We start from the raw sequence: 16,510 nt of genomic DNA, 5'->3' as shown, positions 1-16,510 counted from the left end.
CACAGAAGTTAAAAGATGAAGAGAGACACGAGAGCTGTTTACCACATCTGAGATGCTGAATGCAACTGCTGCCATGATTAACTGCAGGCTGTTCCACATGGCCAAATCAAAAGGATGCCTACAGAACTTTTCAAAATACTACTAAAACACCATATTCTCAGGCAAACAATGTGGAAGGAAAAGCAGCTGCAATGAGCATCAGACATCTAGAGGTGAACCCTTGTACATTGTCTCCCCTGCTCCCTGGAGGGCAGCAGCTCCCTTCTATTGGGTATACAACTGTAAGCTGAACAGCACCAGCCCACTGCCCCAGGCTTCTGCAGTCTCGGAATTAACTTGGGAATTTTTGCCTCCTTTTCACTTGCAAGAAAAAGCAATAGGCCTCTGACGAGATCAAGAGAGTATTTCGCATGGAAAAACTCCTGGCACAGGAACCCTTGATCTGAGTGTCTCCACACATCAAGGAGGGCACTGACACAGGAGCTCACACACATGAGTATGTACATTCTGTACTCTGGGTAATCACTTTATGCTCAGACTTTGCTAGTAAAGAGGCCAGGATTTATTTTTTCGGTCTCTGAAAAAGGAATAAACAAAAAAGTCCAAATCTCCTTCTGGGTAGTTTTTAATTTACTCTTTCTTTTTGCCCTAAATCATCCATTACTTAAAAGAAACAAGGGAAAACACCTTGATGGGGATAGAAGAGGAAATCTCACCAAGATCCTCTTGTAGTTTTCCAATGCTTAATCTGCTCCTGTGAACACAAACAAAGGAAAGAGCAAAGGTGGATGATTTTTCTTTATCCTGAAGGAAAACACCTGATATACAGCTAGCTCAGTTCCCAGGGACATAAGTAAAATTTGCTGTTAGTCCTTTTCAGTGTTGCATTCCTTTTCATCTTCTCTTATTCTTAACAGCTCAGTCTTGCAAGACAGGCTCATTACTAAGGTAAAAGAAAAGAGAAAAATTGTAGCATCTTTTTCTTTTGCACATGAAAGCATTATTATTGATAAATAACCTCTCCCCTCCTCCTAACCATAACCATGACCTCATACGGCTACAGCACAAGTAATAGGACAAAGTGTCACACTGAACTCTGTCACCTTGAAAACAGTGTCTGTAGTCTGTGTTGTACAGACTGCACCCTCTGACATCAACATCTCCACACACCGAGCGGTCTCTGAAGGATAAGAACACTGCCAGTGCTGTCCTCATGGTCCCAAAGGATTCCTACTGCCCTGAAACAAACCATATAGCTGTGCTGTATATATGCAGCCTCTTAAAACTTACAATAGAGAGTACACTGCTTCTCGCCTGTAACAACACAGGGAAGAATCAACAAATAGTCATCTCAGGACATTAGGAGCTAAGCAGCCATTCCTAAACCTGGACTGGAAGTTGTATCCCAGGAGAAATGTGCCAAACGTGAGCTCATTTTTTCTCCTAGAAGGGCAGCAGCCAGCTGGAGGGACGGGAAAGGGGGTTGCTGGCAGAGGATGGAGCTGACACCATATCACTTCAATGTTGTGCATGCTGAGTTCCCTATAACAGATCAGTCCTATCTCTCACTCCAGTTACTCATATGAAAATACACACCAGGAAAGCCACGTGAATACAAGAGCTGTCTTTTTTGCTTTCACAGGCTCAAGTTACAACACCTTGTTGTATTTAAATCCTGCTGTGTTGGTGTAAACACCAGGCATGGGTGATCCAATACAGAGCAGGTCCAAGCTGGCTCAGCCTCAGACTTGTCATTTAATTGACTCAGAAGGGTTTTCAAGGCTAGCACTGGTTCGGATGCACAATGGGTGAAATCACTTCAGAATTCGGAACCTACCCAATAGCATGGGTTCAAAAGTGCATACTGCACTCAAGGACTTTGGGTTTATGTTCCACATAGCAAAAACTGTGGGCAGAGAAAATCCTACAACGCTCACAGAAAGGAGATGAGAGAAAAGTAAAATTGTTATCTCTGACAAGGCCTACTGCATGCCAAGTGTTTTCTCAGTAGTAAGAAATGAAAGGTGTGTGCTGGCTGGGCACTGTGCATCAGCTTAAAGTTAAAAATGGCTAACATATGTCTGACACTGCAAGCTCCACTGCCTCCCCCAAAGAGGCAGAGTACTGCACTGAAGAAATTTATATTAACCATTTTCCTTTGCTTTAGTAAACTGACCTTAAGCTTCAGATATTTACCCAGCCTAACCCTCTGTACAGGTCACAATGTTCAACAGCGAGTTCCCTAATGTACACCAAACTCCATGTGGTCTGGCTTTAGAAACTCTAATTCTGAAAATCTGAGCTAGAAGACATTGTTGCATCAGCATAGATTTTAATGGGTTCCTCAGCCCTACGATAGCTCACACTCATCTGGAGCAGATCAGAGCATTAAGGCAAGGTGCCATAGGTTGCAACAGGAAGATGATACTCTGGTCAAGAGGCATTTCAGACAAGGGAGAAGAACGTTCCAAAGAGTTGTGTAATTTCAGGTAACATCCACAATTATGAGGTTTATTCAAAACAAATGAAACCTCCTATTCTTCTGATGGTCTGCCATCTCCCTCAGTTAGATCATGGCAATGTGTGTGTATTTGTGTATTTGTTTTATCAACAAGGGGCCGTATAAAGGGTTGAAGCATTAAGCCTTGCTGGAGGCAGGAAAACTGAAAGGGAAATATTCATGTAAAAAATAGGGGGTAAAGAGAGAGAGCAAGGGAAGAGAGAAAGAGAGAAAGGTGGGGGGGAGGAAGGGGAAAAGGAGGAGGGAGGGAGGAAGGAAACCATTGAGCAAGCTCAAGATTCCATATCATAACCAAAAATAAAGAGAAGACAGAAGGGAAAAAAAGCTCATTAGACCCTAGGAAGTAGCTATAAATCTCAGAGTTTATCTAACGTATTTATTTCTCCCTTTATCACCAAATAATTGATCTCAAACTAATAAATATGTTTCTTTAAAGGAGTATACACTTAGTTGTTGAGAATTTGCAGTCCCAAGGTGAAAGTGTTTTAAAAGTACCAGATTTTTTTTTTCTCCATTAGTTTAAATTAAACTGAAGTGTTTAGGAAGGACAAAAACTGCTGCTATTCTCATGCTGCTCTCTATCACATATGATGAAAATATTTATGTTTCCTTGCTCTCACCAAATAAAAGAAATTACACATCCACACTTTGAACCAGTATGCTACATAGAAAGGATATGCATTCCTCTCTAAGCCAGTCTTCAGCTCTGGTAAGGGGATAACACCCTCCCTCTTGACAGGTACTCACAAGCACTGATGGGTGGGTGAGCCATCAGAGAATGACAAGATTGCTAAAGTTTGGATTGGCAGAATCTTACAATTGAAACTAAGGCAGCTAAAGTTTTTAGTTTCAGAGATTTCTATTAAAGCACTTGCCTCTCCCCTTCAGCTAATTCAGATCTTCTGTCTTTTAAACAGGACTGGACCTTTAAGGAACATATTTGCCATACCACAGTAACGTGAAAATCTTCTCTCCTACTTTAAAAGTTACAGGAACTATGAAAATGTCATATCCAAAAAATATTTACAATAAGAAGAGGCAGCCCTGGGCTTGTTAAGAGCAGTTATGTTTGCCCTAAACAACTTAAATACAAGATTTCAATAAAACAGTAAGCAAATAAATAAATAAATAAATAAATCACCAATCTTATGCCAGCACCAAAACAGTAGACCTCATTGCTTCCTTTATTTCCTTTCATATCTGCGTCTATTGATACAGTGCAGAACCTGAACAATACACTGGCAAACTTCAAACAGGGGCTAAGATTATATCCAAAAAAGCTGGAAGGGGAAATTTGACACCCGTACATTATATTCGCGTGGAAACAAAAAGAGTTCTATTTATTTTATGGGACAGTTTGAATTTATTATAAGTTGCATATAATTTCCTGTCTCATTTCTTGAGCACTCTTGGACTTTATTTCAGGATGTCTTACATTTTCACACACCCCCTTTTCTCTACCCTGATACCTCTCTGCTGAGCTTGCTCTATGGGAAGTCCTTGAAAGGCAGAAATCTAAAGGGTTGAAGCTTTGGAAGACATTCCATAAAGGCAGTGAAGACTGAAGTGAAAACCATGTGAAAATTAATGTACAGTAGAATCAACGAACAAGAAGAAGGACTGCCCCTTAAAGGCAGTGACCAAATAATCCACAGGCAGCAAAACTGTTAGGATTTCTACATATGCTTGGTTTGCAAGAAAATTAAATCTACCAAATACACTGCTTTCCTTCCCCTTCCAATTTCACTGCAACTTTAGCTACTTTCATAAAAAATATGGAAAAGTTTGGTTCTTGCAGCAAAAAGAAGTCAAGACAGTCATACGTGAAATTCTAAACAGGGTATTTGAAGGGAGTAAAAGAAAAAAATTGAAATGCATCTAGAGTTAGTAATATCTGATATGGTAATATCTCACTGTCAGTCAAGCAGAGAAAATCCCAGCCTACAGTAGCCTGCAATGTGCATTCTAAGATTCAGACTGTAACAAACCCAAAATACCCAGCAAATAATGAAGATAAATTGGCCACTCAGAGGTTTCACAAGACAATCTTCATGACCAATGTTTTTAGAGGTGTTTAGTTGCTCCTGTGCATAACATCTAAATACTACAAGTAAAAGCTCAAAATAAAATCAGTTATTAGATGAAAATACTTCAGTACAAAGTCTAAACAGATGGAATTCATCACAGTTGCATTGCAGAGGCAAATCAGTTTATGTAGATGAGAACCTTGCTCTTAAATCTCAGCTAATATTGTGCTTATGAACTATCGTATTTTTATTATGAGTTAGTAGTCTGAGAATGGTATGTGCCATTTCCAAAAAGAACAAAATCTTTAAAGGCTCATGACACTATCCAACTGTGAAAGAACCTTCAAAAGACAAAGATAAGATACTGCATAAAATCTTGATAGACAAATGAAATCATTAAGAATAACCTTTAAAACCATGATACCAACCTTTAAATCTTTCTAATATCTATAATCCCCAATAGAGGACCCTCTTCCTTTGTCCCTTTTGCCAAAGGAAAAATTTGAGCTAATTAGAAAAATAGATCTGAGCATGTAGTATGCAAGATAGAAAAACTCAGATCAAGATAAATGTTTTACATTCCCTGTGATAGAAGGATATCTAAATGATCAGACTGTACTAAGCTTTGACAATTATTGGTCTGTGTTCAACACTAGACAGGGTTAAGGACCTAGAGAAGATTTTCTCACTCCATGAAACGTACAGCTTTTGCTTACTTGCCCCATTTTGCCTGAACATGCATGTAAGGGTCAGAAAATGTTATAAGACCTTGAATATGCAAAGCTGGGCAGCCATCTGTTAAGACAAGCCTAATGTTCATAAACTAATATGAGAAGATAGAGAAGCCAACAGCAAAACCTAGGCTAATTCCTGTACACGAGTTAGAATTAGTCATGGTTCATACCATAGTACCATATTCTGATGACATTAAACATTTCCTGTCAATTTTTTATTAGTTGTTGTCCACTAGATGAGAAGACTTATTTAATAACTGTCCTTGGTTTGAGCTGGGACAAGTAATTTCTTTTTCCTTTTCCTGCTCCCTATCATGATACCATAGCATCTGGTGGTTGGTGTGTTCTCACTGGTTTTTTCACTACCTTCAGCTTTCAGACTGTGTATATAAAGGATGATCTTACTATTCTTCTTTCCTTCCTCATACAAGAGAACACAAACTGCAATTTCCCATTTTTCCCCCATATAATTGTTTCCATACAGTTCTGAGTTTTACTACAAGCTGAAGAAAATAGCTAAAAAAGCAATAAAAACAATGCTGCTGCCTGCAGATCTGACAATACAACATTGTAACAGAAACCATGAGGTTGTATTTGGATGACTAACAACACAGCTATAAGGGATTCAGTTTTTATTTGCTTCAGTGAAAATTCAGTCATGCAGAGATTGACAGTCCTCTCCTTAAGAATTACTTGTCTGGTCGTGTGGCCCAGTCAGGCTTGACATTAACTTGTGAACCTTCTGAGCATTGAAGTTTGTCCTGCTGACAGATCCACGAACAGAGACCACCATATATCTACCCTCAGTCTCTCCACAGTGTTCAATTTCATATCTTTTTTTATTATTCTTTCACAGGCCTATGAATCTATCAAAGTCATTAAAAGAACACATTAAACTTAATGACACGGGTGAAGCAAACCAATAGCTCAATGGCCTACATTAAATACTGACTTAAAGACTATTCACTAAAATCCAAAACCATTCATGGAAATCTAAAAAAAAAATTCCAACACACAACCTTAGTTCATCTCACCCAAGTCTCTGCACTTGGTAGAAAAAGAGTAAACGAATTATATACTTCAAAAAAAAAAAAAATTGAAGGAAGAGGTCAATAAAATAGGTCCAAACACAGAATTCTAGAGTAATAGAGGAAGAAATTTTGATCATACATACTTAGTAGCATCTAGTCCTTCACATAAGAAATTGTTTTGGTTTATAGACATGACAAATTTGAAGTACAGCTGCACTGGTCACAAACCACAATGGTGAGAAATTATGCACTTTGTAGCATGAATAAATTTCAGCTTTGTATTTCAGTGCATCCTTACCCAACTGATGTGATTAAATGCCAGTCTGTACATATGCATGATTATGCATGAAAATATATGTGTGTACTTTGGACCTCATACTGGGAAAAAACCTCTCAATACAACTGTAGAAATGAGAAACAGCCTACAACAGTAGGTAGACCTATCCACATATGAAAGGAAAAACTGTGAAGCTTTGTACAGACAGATGTAAACAAGAAACATTATATTCCTTTCACTGGCTAATTGTGCTTGTAGTCATCCAAGACAGACCTAGATAGATAATACATAAGTGTAATGTCAAAGAACCTGGAAGAAATGGACTATTGTATTTGACTATTTTCCACGTATAAATTAGCACAGCAAAAGAAAGACATCCAGCAGAAAGACACGTGCACTTTATTACAGTTACTAGTGTTACTCCTGTAAGTATCATAACAGCAACAAAGAGAGGTAAAAAAACCTGCTGAAAAGATGCAAATAACAAATGCAAATAACAAATGCAAGTGTGATTAAATGCCCTTCTGACGTCACATGATTTAACTTAAAGTTCGGTTGAACATATGGCTGGTTATGGTTTTGGTCACATTTTCTTTGAGTCAGACAACTGTGACTTCCTTGTATTAAGCTTTTATCTATAAACTAATAGAAAGGAAAATCTTTTGAACAGAATGCCTGCTTTTGTTTGTTGCTCTTAAGAGTGGAAGGCTAATATTTCCTTAGCTTGCAAAAGTGCACAAAGCAATAAGCAAAATTCTCCACATACCTGGTCTTTCTCTGGAAAGACAGAAACTTCATGAGAAACTTCAAAGCTACTTTCAGTCTGATACTACTTTTTCAAAACAGGCATCATAGTGTTATAGTTCAGATTCTCAAAATTTCATGGAAGTACCTAACCCACATTTATGCCAGGGAAACTGGATGTCTGAGTATGGCGCAAGTTCTAGTGCAGTTAATAACATAAACTATTGACCCTCACTGACCTTGCTCAAGCACCACTCTACTGAAAATGAATACAATTTCTTCTGCAGAAGGTTAAGAACCCAGATGGAGTAGTGAGCTACACTCCCTACTACACCACTCCAGGCAGCTGCTGGTGCGAGAAACAGGAGAGGTTATTGATGTTGCTGCCCACGGATTTGTCACAGCTTGTGAGGCTGCTAAAGCTTGATTGCCTTAGCATCACATGTGCATGGGCTGTGCATGTGCCCAGGCTATGCAACCTCCTTCCTCAGGCAAGGATGCTGAACAAAGACTTTAGCTGCTACTTTGCTCTACAGTGTCTTAATGAAAATTTAGGAATGTGTGATAAATTGTTGCAGAGTCAATCCTGTAAGCATTTACTGCACAGCCTTATTACAGCTGTGAACCGCTGCTGATGTAACTAGAGTGCTACATAATTAGAAGCTGCTGGTGTTGGTTATTGTGAGCAAGACAGGGGTTTTATTGAGATTCAAGGTGATACACATTAATCCAAATGCTGACTGTCAGATTTCAAACTTGACAAAAACTAACATCTAGGATGCTAATATCCAGGTCACAGACCTGATCCAATGCCTCCTTTTTTCTCAAAAACATCTATGACCTTTCTGCCTTGCCTTCTGTGAACTCATGCCACAATAAACTACAGTAGGAACAAGTATACCAAGGTATCCTACAGTTTAGCCAAGCTGTAAGTCAAATACTTGCATGTTTACCTAATCTTCTGCTGAAAGCAAATGATAGATTTTCCTGACTATGGAAGAGAAAAAGAATGGTCTGATTCAAAAAAGAAAAGTTAAGCTTGCTTCACATCACTATTCTTAAGGCACAAAGAGATTTGGTGGGAGATGGTGGCAAATCTCTTGAGGCAGGGTAAGTCATACAAATACAAACTAGTATAGTGTGGAATATAATGCATAATAGTGGGCAACACAATGTACTTTTTTTTTTTGTGAATCGGGGGCTGAGAACTTAATTCACAAGCAGCAAAGTGATGTACAAATATTACGAGTATGAGCTTAACATAGGGCAAAATCCTACAGTCTTTACACAGTCTTGTTGAGTTATATCTCCTGTTGATCTTCCCTAAGTTAGTCCTGCAGGATTGGCTCATAATATATTACAGTCCCATTTTCATAAACAAAAGAGAATCTATGCTGACTTAATGTAGTTTTGTGTAAATTCAGTATTTTAAATGGAAAATAGACCTTTAAACAAAATAAGACTTTTATATCAGTCCAGATAGCACTATTATTTCTAGTGATCAATTAGTATTTAGTGATTCTATACCAAAAAACTTGTTTGGTTTTTTCAATAATACAATAATTTTTAATAAGCATTTTGAATAGGATTATCCTACTGTTTAGGTTCCCAAGTGGCTACTACAGTTCATGTTAAGATTAGTTTACAATGAATTGTTTTACACATATACATAAGAAGATTCAAGCTGCTATAAAGTTCATATATTTCTTAACAGTTATTTGCTAATTGAACAACTACACTCAGTCAAATTTTCAGAAAAAGGCAACATATGTATTCCAAGATGACTATGGCATCAAGACTGTGCATAATTATATCCTTACTGCAGATTTCCTGATTGCAAACATACCACTCATAAAAATGAGTCAAAATGGAACATAGAATGTCTATCAAACAGCATAGCTACAGCGCTCAGCTGTAGAGCATCCTATCAGGATAAACAGGAGAAGTATGCAAGCAAATAATACGGTAATGATCAAGTTTACTGCCCCAAAGTATACCAGGTATCGCATAACATATCTTTCAAAAGTTTGTTATGCCAGGGAAACTGGATGTCTGAGTATGGCGCAAGTTCTAGTGCAGTTAATAACATAAACTATTGACCCTCACTGACCTTGCTCAAGCATCACTCTACTGAAAATGAATACAACTTCTTCTGCAGAAGGTTAAGAACCCAGATGGAGTAGTGAACTACACTCCCTACTACACTATGTAATGACTTAACAAGCACTAATGAGAGCTCATTTAAGCTGGCTTCAGGAAAAGGTTCAGCACATGCTGTACCTGTTTTTTCTGCATGTGCAAAACTGAAAAATACTTTTTTCTCCCCCCCTTTTTTTTTTCCCCAGAAGAAAATTCCAGAAACATTACAGCGTGATACAATCTGACTCAAAGAGGGGAGAAACAGCTCCTCTCTAAACCCCAAGCAGCTAAATCACCATCCACAGGTCATTGCTTTCTAAGTTTAGAAAAGTGATGCCAACATCAACTTCTCAGTTCTATCTGCAGCAAGCCACAATATCGAGGCTCCAAGTCTGCAGTATTTTAGAGAGGGTAAGATTTACATGACTAGTTCAAAACAAACTCTTTCCAACTGCAATCTTAAGAGATTAAAAACATACCCACCCGCATATATACACATATACAATATTAGCTACAGGCAGTACATATTTGCAGGAAACAAAGAGCATTTACCAGGATAAGGGAGGCTAGAAGCAGCGTGCCAGCGGTTGTCCAGCGGCAGCACTCCATTGCCGGATCCGTGCCGCACTTGGGTCGGACACGCGCAAACTGCAGAGCGCTCAGCCTGCTGTCACACCCAGCGCTGGTGCAAACCTTCAGCCCTCCTTCTCCGCCTCTATCAGCCCCACTCGCATTTCCTGACCCAGGCGTCGGTGGGTGACTTGGGGTAGGCTGCGGGGAAGCGCTTTCTGAGCCGGCGATCAGCCAATCGTCCTCCTGCTATTCAGACATGCAGCACAACAAAGCCAAGGGGTCTCGGGAACGCGTAACAGCTGAAGACAGAGGAGAAGGAGAAAGAGAGGAGGAGGAGGAGGAGGAGAAGGAGGAGGAGGAGAAGGAGAAGGAGAAGGAGAAGGAGAAGGAGGAGAAGGAGGAGGAGGAAAAGGAGGAAAAGGAGGAGGAGGAGGAGGAGGAGGAGGAGAAGAAGGAGAAAGAGAAGGAGAGAGGCAGCATGGCACAGCTGAACGGAGTGCTTTCCTTTCAGCTCCTGGAGTTCCGCTTTACCACTTGCCGTGAGCTGTTCACGCTTATTGCTAGGTCAGTAGCTCTCCTCCTGAGCATGCATTGTTGCAGACAGGAGGAAAACATAATCTGTGTCGATACATAATGTATGCCATAAAAGGCAACAATCGGAAAATGCTGAAATCCTCCAGGGAGAATGCACATTTTACTAAAGCCTTGTATTTACAGAAAAGTGCTCTCTTTTACAACATAATACACCAACAATAAAGAGGTCTGACTCTGCCCTAAAACTGTAAAGCAGGAATGTTTTTAAAAGGACTGAGTGACAGTCTTTGTCACTACCTTCTTGGGAAAAACTTGAAACCTAACCTATTCTGCATTAGAAGGAAATTGACCCTATTGGAGGAAGAACTTTACACAGAAAGGCAAAGATTCACACACCTCATAAAAGATGTGAACTCTGCTTTTTAAGTATTAAGATAGAAGTTGCAAGTAACCCTAACCCTGTTCAAAATTAGTTTAGTTTGCAGGCAATGCCCCTGTCCCACTGTCTTCCCCCCCCCCCCCCCCCCCCTTGTGTGTTTCTTTTATTTTCTGAAGCACTGGATCCAAGAACTTTCTAAATGCAGTAGGCATTCTCACACATGAGGCTGAGCTTGATACTGAGTCTGAAAAGTGACTGAAGTCAGAAGCTAGCAGAGGAAAGGTGAACTCTGCCAAAGGCCAGGACTGTGGACAGAAAAGAAGGAGCAAGGGTAGAGCACAGACCATTTAAGAGAGCTGCACATAAGCAGAAATTAAAACTAGCCTGGAGGAAAAGCTGGACGAACAGATAGAGAGTGATACAGAGTTTGCGAAAGGGAAGGAACTAAGGGGAAAAAATAAAGAGTAACAGATGTTGAGAAGTCAGATTGGAAGACAGAAAAAGTCTGGCCTGGCGTAATAGGAACTGGAACATAAATGCTGAAAACATCTGAAGGCCAAAATAGAAAAGAGATAAACTAAATGGAGATGGGCTTTAGGAAATGAGGCTGACGCAAGGCATTTAAAACAAGAAATGAAAGTAATTAGGAACAGTGGGAGAAACAGATTTCAGCTTGCACTGCCCAACAGTAGTTTGGTTGGGTACCCTTGGACTTGTCAGGCAAGGTTTTTAAGATGAGGCTGGACATGGCACTTAGTGCCATGGTCTAGCAACTGTGGTGGTATTGGATCAAGGGTTGGACTTGATGATCTCAGAGGTCCTTTCCAACCCGTCTGATTCTATGATTCTATGAAACAGGGCCAGAAAGACTGAAAAGGCTCAGTAAGAAGGGGTTATGATAGAAAACGCACTAGCTGAACTGAACATAGCAGGAATAAGAAGAGGTCTAAAATGAGTTTTAAGAGTCCTCTCCCACCAGGGAGTCTGCTTATATTGCCCTTGAAAACTCAGGAAACTAAACATATAAATCTGCTGGAAGTCTAGTGTACCTTTTATAAATAATATCATTACTCCACCCTCACCCCCAACACAAAGCTCCCATGTCCTTTGCTTCACCAGCAGTGTCAGCACACAACTGAGAATTGCACAAAAGGATTTGTTCCATACATTTCCTCACCACTCTTGTATGTTTTCCACGTTACTCTGTTTCTTTTCTACAAGAAGACTAACATCACTGGAGAAGTATTTACAGGTAGTTACTGGAATTCCTGTACATGAAATTCTCAAGGCACACTTTCTAAGGTAAACAGCAAGGTTTGTAATATTAAATAGATGAATCATAACTGCCTTTTTAATAAGAATCAAATTGCTGCAATTATGATTACATGACTTACAATGGATGGAACAACTGAAAAAGACACTTTCATAACCACGTGCTTGGGTTTTTTTGTTGTGGTTTGTGGTTTTGTTTTTCTCTTAGTCCAACTTTAAACTGGAGATGTTGCACTAACACTACATATGCCCATTTCTGAATGCCTCATTTTGGGCACTTCTTCGACTTTGGAAAATACAGATTTTTTTTAAAAGGAAGTTTTGGATATTCTTGTTATCAGTACAGAAGCCTCAATAGACAACTATATCATCAGAGTTGGATTAAGTGATTTATATTTGGATTCCATGTATTCTGCCACTGTTCTCATCATGGACCTCCACTGCAGCTGATGGGAATTTTGCATAGCGAATGATGGCAAGAGAAGAAAGTTTATCGGTGAACAGAATCACAGAATTATTTAGATTGCATGACACCTTTAAGATCACGAAGTCCAACCATTACTTTAACACTGCCAAGTCCACCACTAAAACAAGTCCCTAAGTGCCCCATTGTGAGAGACCGGTTTGTACCTCACTGGGTTATTTATTAACTGGGTTGAATGAACCAACTTCTGTGTGTTGGGGGAGGGGGCCAGGCCTCCAGAGTCAGAAGGCCCATGTTGTGCAGCCAGCAGGGCAGCTGGTAAGGCACACAGCACAGGGCCGTGTGACCGCCAATCCCAAAGGCCTGCCTGAGAGCCCACCCGTACCATACCCTCTGGAGCCTCTGACTGGCCAACTAACCCCTCACTCTGGCCAGGAGAGCACTCAGTGGTTGATGAACTGGTTGCCCTGCCTGGGAGGGGCGGCCACAGTGTCCTGGGCACATAAAGAGAGGCGCACAGGGCCTCCAACTTTGCTTGCCTTCTCTCCTGGGACCTGACGTTGTGTGACCTCTCAGTGGTACCTATACGAGTCTCTTTTTCTAACCTCTTTCTTTACTCTTTCTTTCTTTTCTTAATGTCTTTCCTTTCTTTACTCTTTCCTTAATCTCCTGTAGGTGACTTAAAACCAATGGCTTGTATTTCAGTAAGTTGTGGGTTGGTGTTTGCTGGGTGCTTTGTGCAAACTTTTCTTTGGTTGTACGTTACTCCTGTGAACCTTTTGCCAAAACACCTGTTTTGTCACTACACTTAAAGAAGCTTTTTGGGAAACACATGTAGCATTTTCTCTTTAAGTGAATTTAAAGTATTAAAGAACCAAAGGCTCTGCAAGAATTTTGAGTGGGAACTCTTGGGAGTCTTAAATATAAGTGAACTGCCTAGGCAGCGTGTGGCTTGACCTGGGGCTTTACACCCATCTGCAAATCCTTTAAATACATCCAGGGATGGTGACACAACCACTTCACTGGACAACTTGTTCCAATGCCTGACAGCCATCTCAGTGAAGAGATTTTTTCCTAATATCCATTCTAAACATCCCCTGGTTCAACTTGAGGTTGTTTCTTGTTCTTCTGCCCCTTGTTACTTGGGAGCAGGGACCAACCACCCATTCACAGTTGTAGAGAGTGATGTCTCCCCTCAGCCTCCTATCCTTCAGGCTAAACAATCCCAGCTCCCACTGCTGCTCCTCAAAAGACTTGTTCTCCAGACACTTCACCAGCTTCATTGCTCTTTTTTGGATGCACTCAAGAATGTCAATTTCTTTCTTGCAGTGAGTTGAGTATCTTGTTGTAATGTTACGAAATTATGTGGCCTGCAATGTTCAGACATGCTGAAAAGGTGACTTAGTTCTAAAGAGCTTTGTTTATTCAAGATATGTGTTTAATCAGTAGCAGAGTAGCATGCTATTCATAATAGCATTGTAGAACGTATGAAATTCACCAGGACTGATATTTTGCTCCACATTTAAAATTCAGACCAGATTCTAAAATGCAGCTGCAATTTTGTTTTCACAATGAACTCATGCAAACCCTGTAATTTTTTCATGAAACCACATAAATACCATTCTTCTAACATTTTGGCTTTCAGTTTTCTGCATGTAGTTAGACACAGAAATCAAAGTGAAATTCAGGGAATAGAAACTCCTATGAATCAAGTCCAAGGGAAAGGTCTTGCATACAGCTTTAATGAGGAGTCATGCCCAATATCTGCCAATTTCTACAAAGCAGTGTTGCACCTACCTAAAGGCTCATTTGAATTATTCTTCACTGGAAAAACAAACAAACGAACACCAAAAAGAAACCCAAAATCCAACCAAAAACCCCTTTGAAATAGAGGTGTAGATTTACTGAAAAATTACTTGAAGTGTCTGGAAGTTTTCTGGAGCTGACCATCTCCATATAGTGTTGTTCAGGTCCAAGGTTTTGTTATACTGCATATATGCCTTTCATATGGAGTTTATTTACTTGTCTTGCTGAAAGTTCATTCTATATATGGAACAGTAGTTAGGAGGCATGGGATGTGGTATTTTTTCTTTGGATGCATATATACTAAAAAATAAAGCCTGTAGTCAAAAGGAAAATATGCCCTGAACAAGGTAACACTGCCTGAATGGTGCAAAACCTTAGGCCCTGTACATGTCCACATTTTCTCTGTCATGCACCCCAAGTGAATATAAGAATTCAGAGCAATAAAAGACTTCTACCTGAAGCACAAGTTAAAGATCAAACTTCAAGGGATGTGTTCGCCAACGTTGGATGGTGCCTACTGTGCCCAGCACTTTGTTTCACCAGTAAGACAGAGGTTGTTTTCAGCAAAATCTTAATGCTACAGATAAAGTCCTGAAACATTTAAAATCATTTGCAAAAACTGGTACTGGACATTGGTGAGTCCAGGATTGCATTCAGCATCACTTTCTGAGTATAAATATGCAAATATGTCACCTGCAAACCCCGATGTTATGAATATAAGCCCTTCACCATCTCAGAGGAGAGCACACAAATACATGCTACTCCAAGTCCTGAAAATTACCCTTTCCACTTTTTGAACTGGTTATTTGTTCCAGTTCTCCTTCATTTCTGACAGGTGTTCAATTAAGTCAGTTTACATCTGTTTGAGAGAAGCATAGCTGGTTATCAGCACTGTACTGCACCTATGGCAGATACATGAAATGGACGTAGAAGCAAAGGAGGATGTCTGAAGCAGTATTTTAAGCTCTACAGATTTAATAATACTTAATTTGAAAAACACACATGCAAGCAGAAGAAAACTGTTAACATCAATATGCTTTATAGCGGGAAAGGGTGAACTCACCTTTGGAACTGATCTCCCTGGGGAGAATATGTTACCATTTTCACTCAGAAGCCACCTGTTTCTTCCTGGCAGTTCAACCTCTTTTTTGCCATCAGGTCTGTAGCAACCAGAATTTTTTATCTCTTTCTACTTTTTAGTTAGTAGTTATTCTTAGATTTTTTTTCTTTTATAAGCCTGGATTGGTTTCTGGGAACCTGGAAGTTTGTGCAAGTATGGAAAGTGAGAAGTATGAGGGAGCCAGTGCTTTACAAGGAGCTTTAAACAGGATTTGCATTTACATGTGTATGTGTGTGTGTGCCTTCAGAAGATGTGAAAGAAACTAGAATGAAAGTGATAAGGACTGTAATATTCTGGACTGTCTAGGTAGGGCTTACTCAGATGTACATGCTGAATGATTATTAAAGCACATTCCTCAAAGGTTAAGGTGCTGATGTATACAAAACCTCTACCTAGACCTCCAACTCGAGATAAAATTCAAATGTTCAATAGCAGGAACAGGACAGCTCTGAGGAGTAAGAACTTGCTGATGTATACAAAACCTCTACCTAGACCTCCAACTTGAGATAAAACTCAAATGTACAATAGCAGGAACAGGACAGCTCTGAGGAGTAAGAACACCCTCATTCACACCTAGCAGGGCAATAGACACATAGTCGAGCCTTCAGACTGATCAGGTCTTCACCTTTTTTGAGAGATTGGTTGCCATGACCAGTGCAGTGCAATGATGTCACTTTGGAACAGGTGTGCTGTGATCTCTCTGTGTTCAGCACCTGCATCAATCTCTACATCTAACACGAGGTAAAGTCCCAGGAAAGGGATGACACTGCTCAATCCATATTGTTTGACTGGACAGAAATCAGGCTGATGAGACACTTCCACGTGAAGCATTCTAAGCTGAACAGTTGCTTCCTCCATTCAAACTGTGGAAACAGTTGGAGTGAATTCCTATATGAGGACTGCTTCTTTCTTGAAATTTAACTGCACTG

The 16,510-nt window shown here is 39.9% G+C and overlaps 1 protein-coding gene across 3 annotated transcripts in view; it reads right to left on the bottom strand.

The window, feature by feature from the left end:
• Nucleotides 1-16,510, bottom strand: part of ADAMTSL1 (ADAMTS like 1) — a 393,783-nt gene that overhangs the window by 197,496 nt on the left and 179,777 nt on the right. Inside the window, exon 1 of one of the 3 annotated variants that reach the window (XM_027634672.1) lies at nt 10,026-10,350. The exons of the other annotated variants lie outside the window; for them this stretch is intronic. Within the exon in view, the coding sequence (XP_027490473.1) occupies nt 10,026-10,082 (57 nt within the window). The 5' untranslated portion in view covers nt 10,083-10,350. Of the gene's footprint in view, nt 1-10,025; nt 10,351-16,510 lie in introns of those variants that run through there. 3 annotated transcript variants of the gene reach the window in all.

The sequence above is a fragment of the Corapipo altera genome, unplaced genomic scaffold (assembly GCF_003945725.1).
Source record: "Corapipo altera isolate COAL_440 unplaced genomic scaffold, ASM394572v1 61411, whole genome shotgun sequence".
Lineage (NCBI taxonomy): Eukaryota > Metazoa > Chordata > Aves > Passeriformes > Pipridae > Corapipo > Corapipo altera.
The sequence above is the reverse complement of the archived record's forward strand: the minus strand, read 5'-3'. Positions and strand labels throughout refer to the sequence as shown.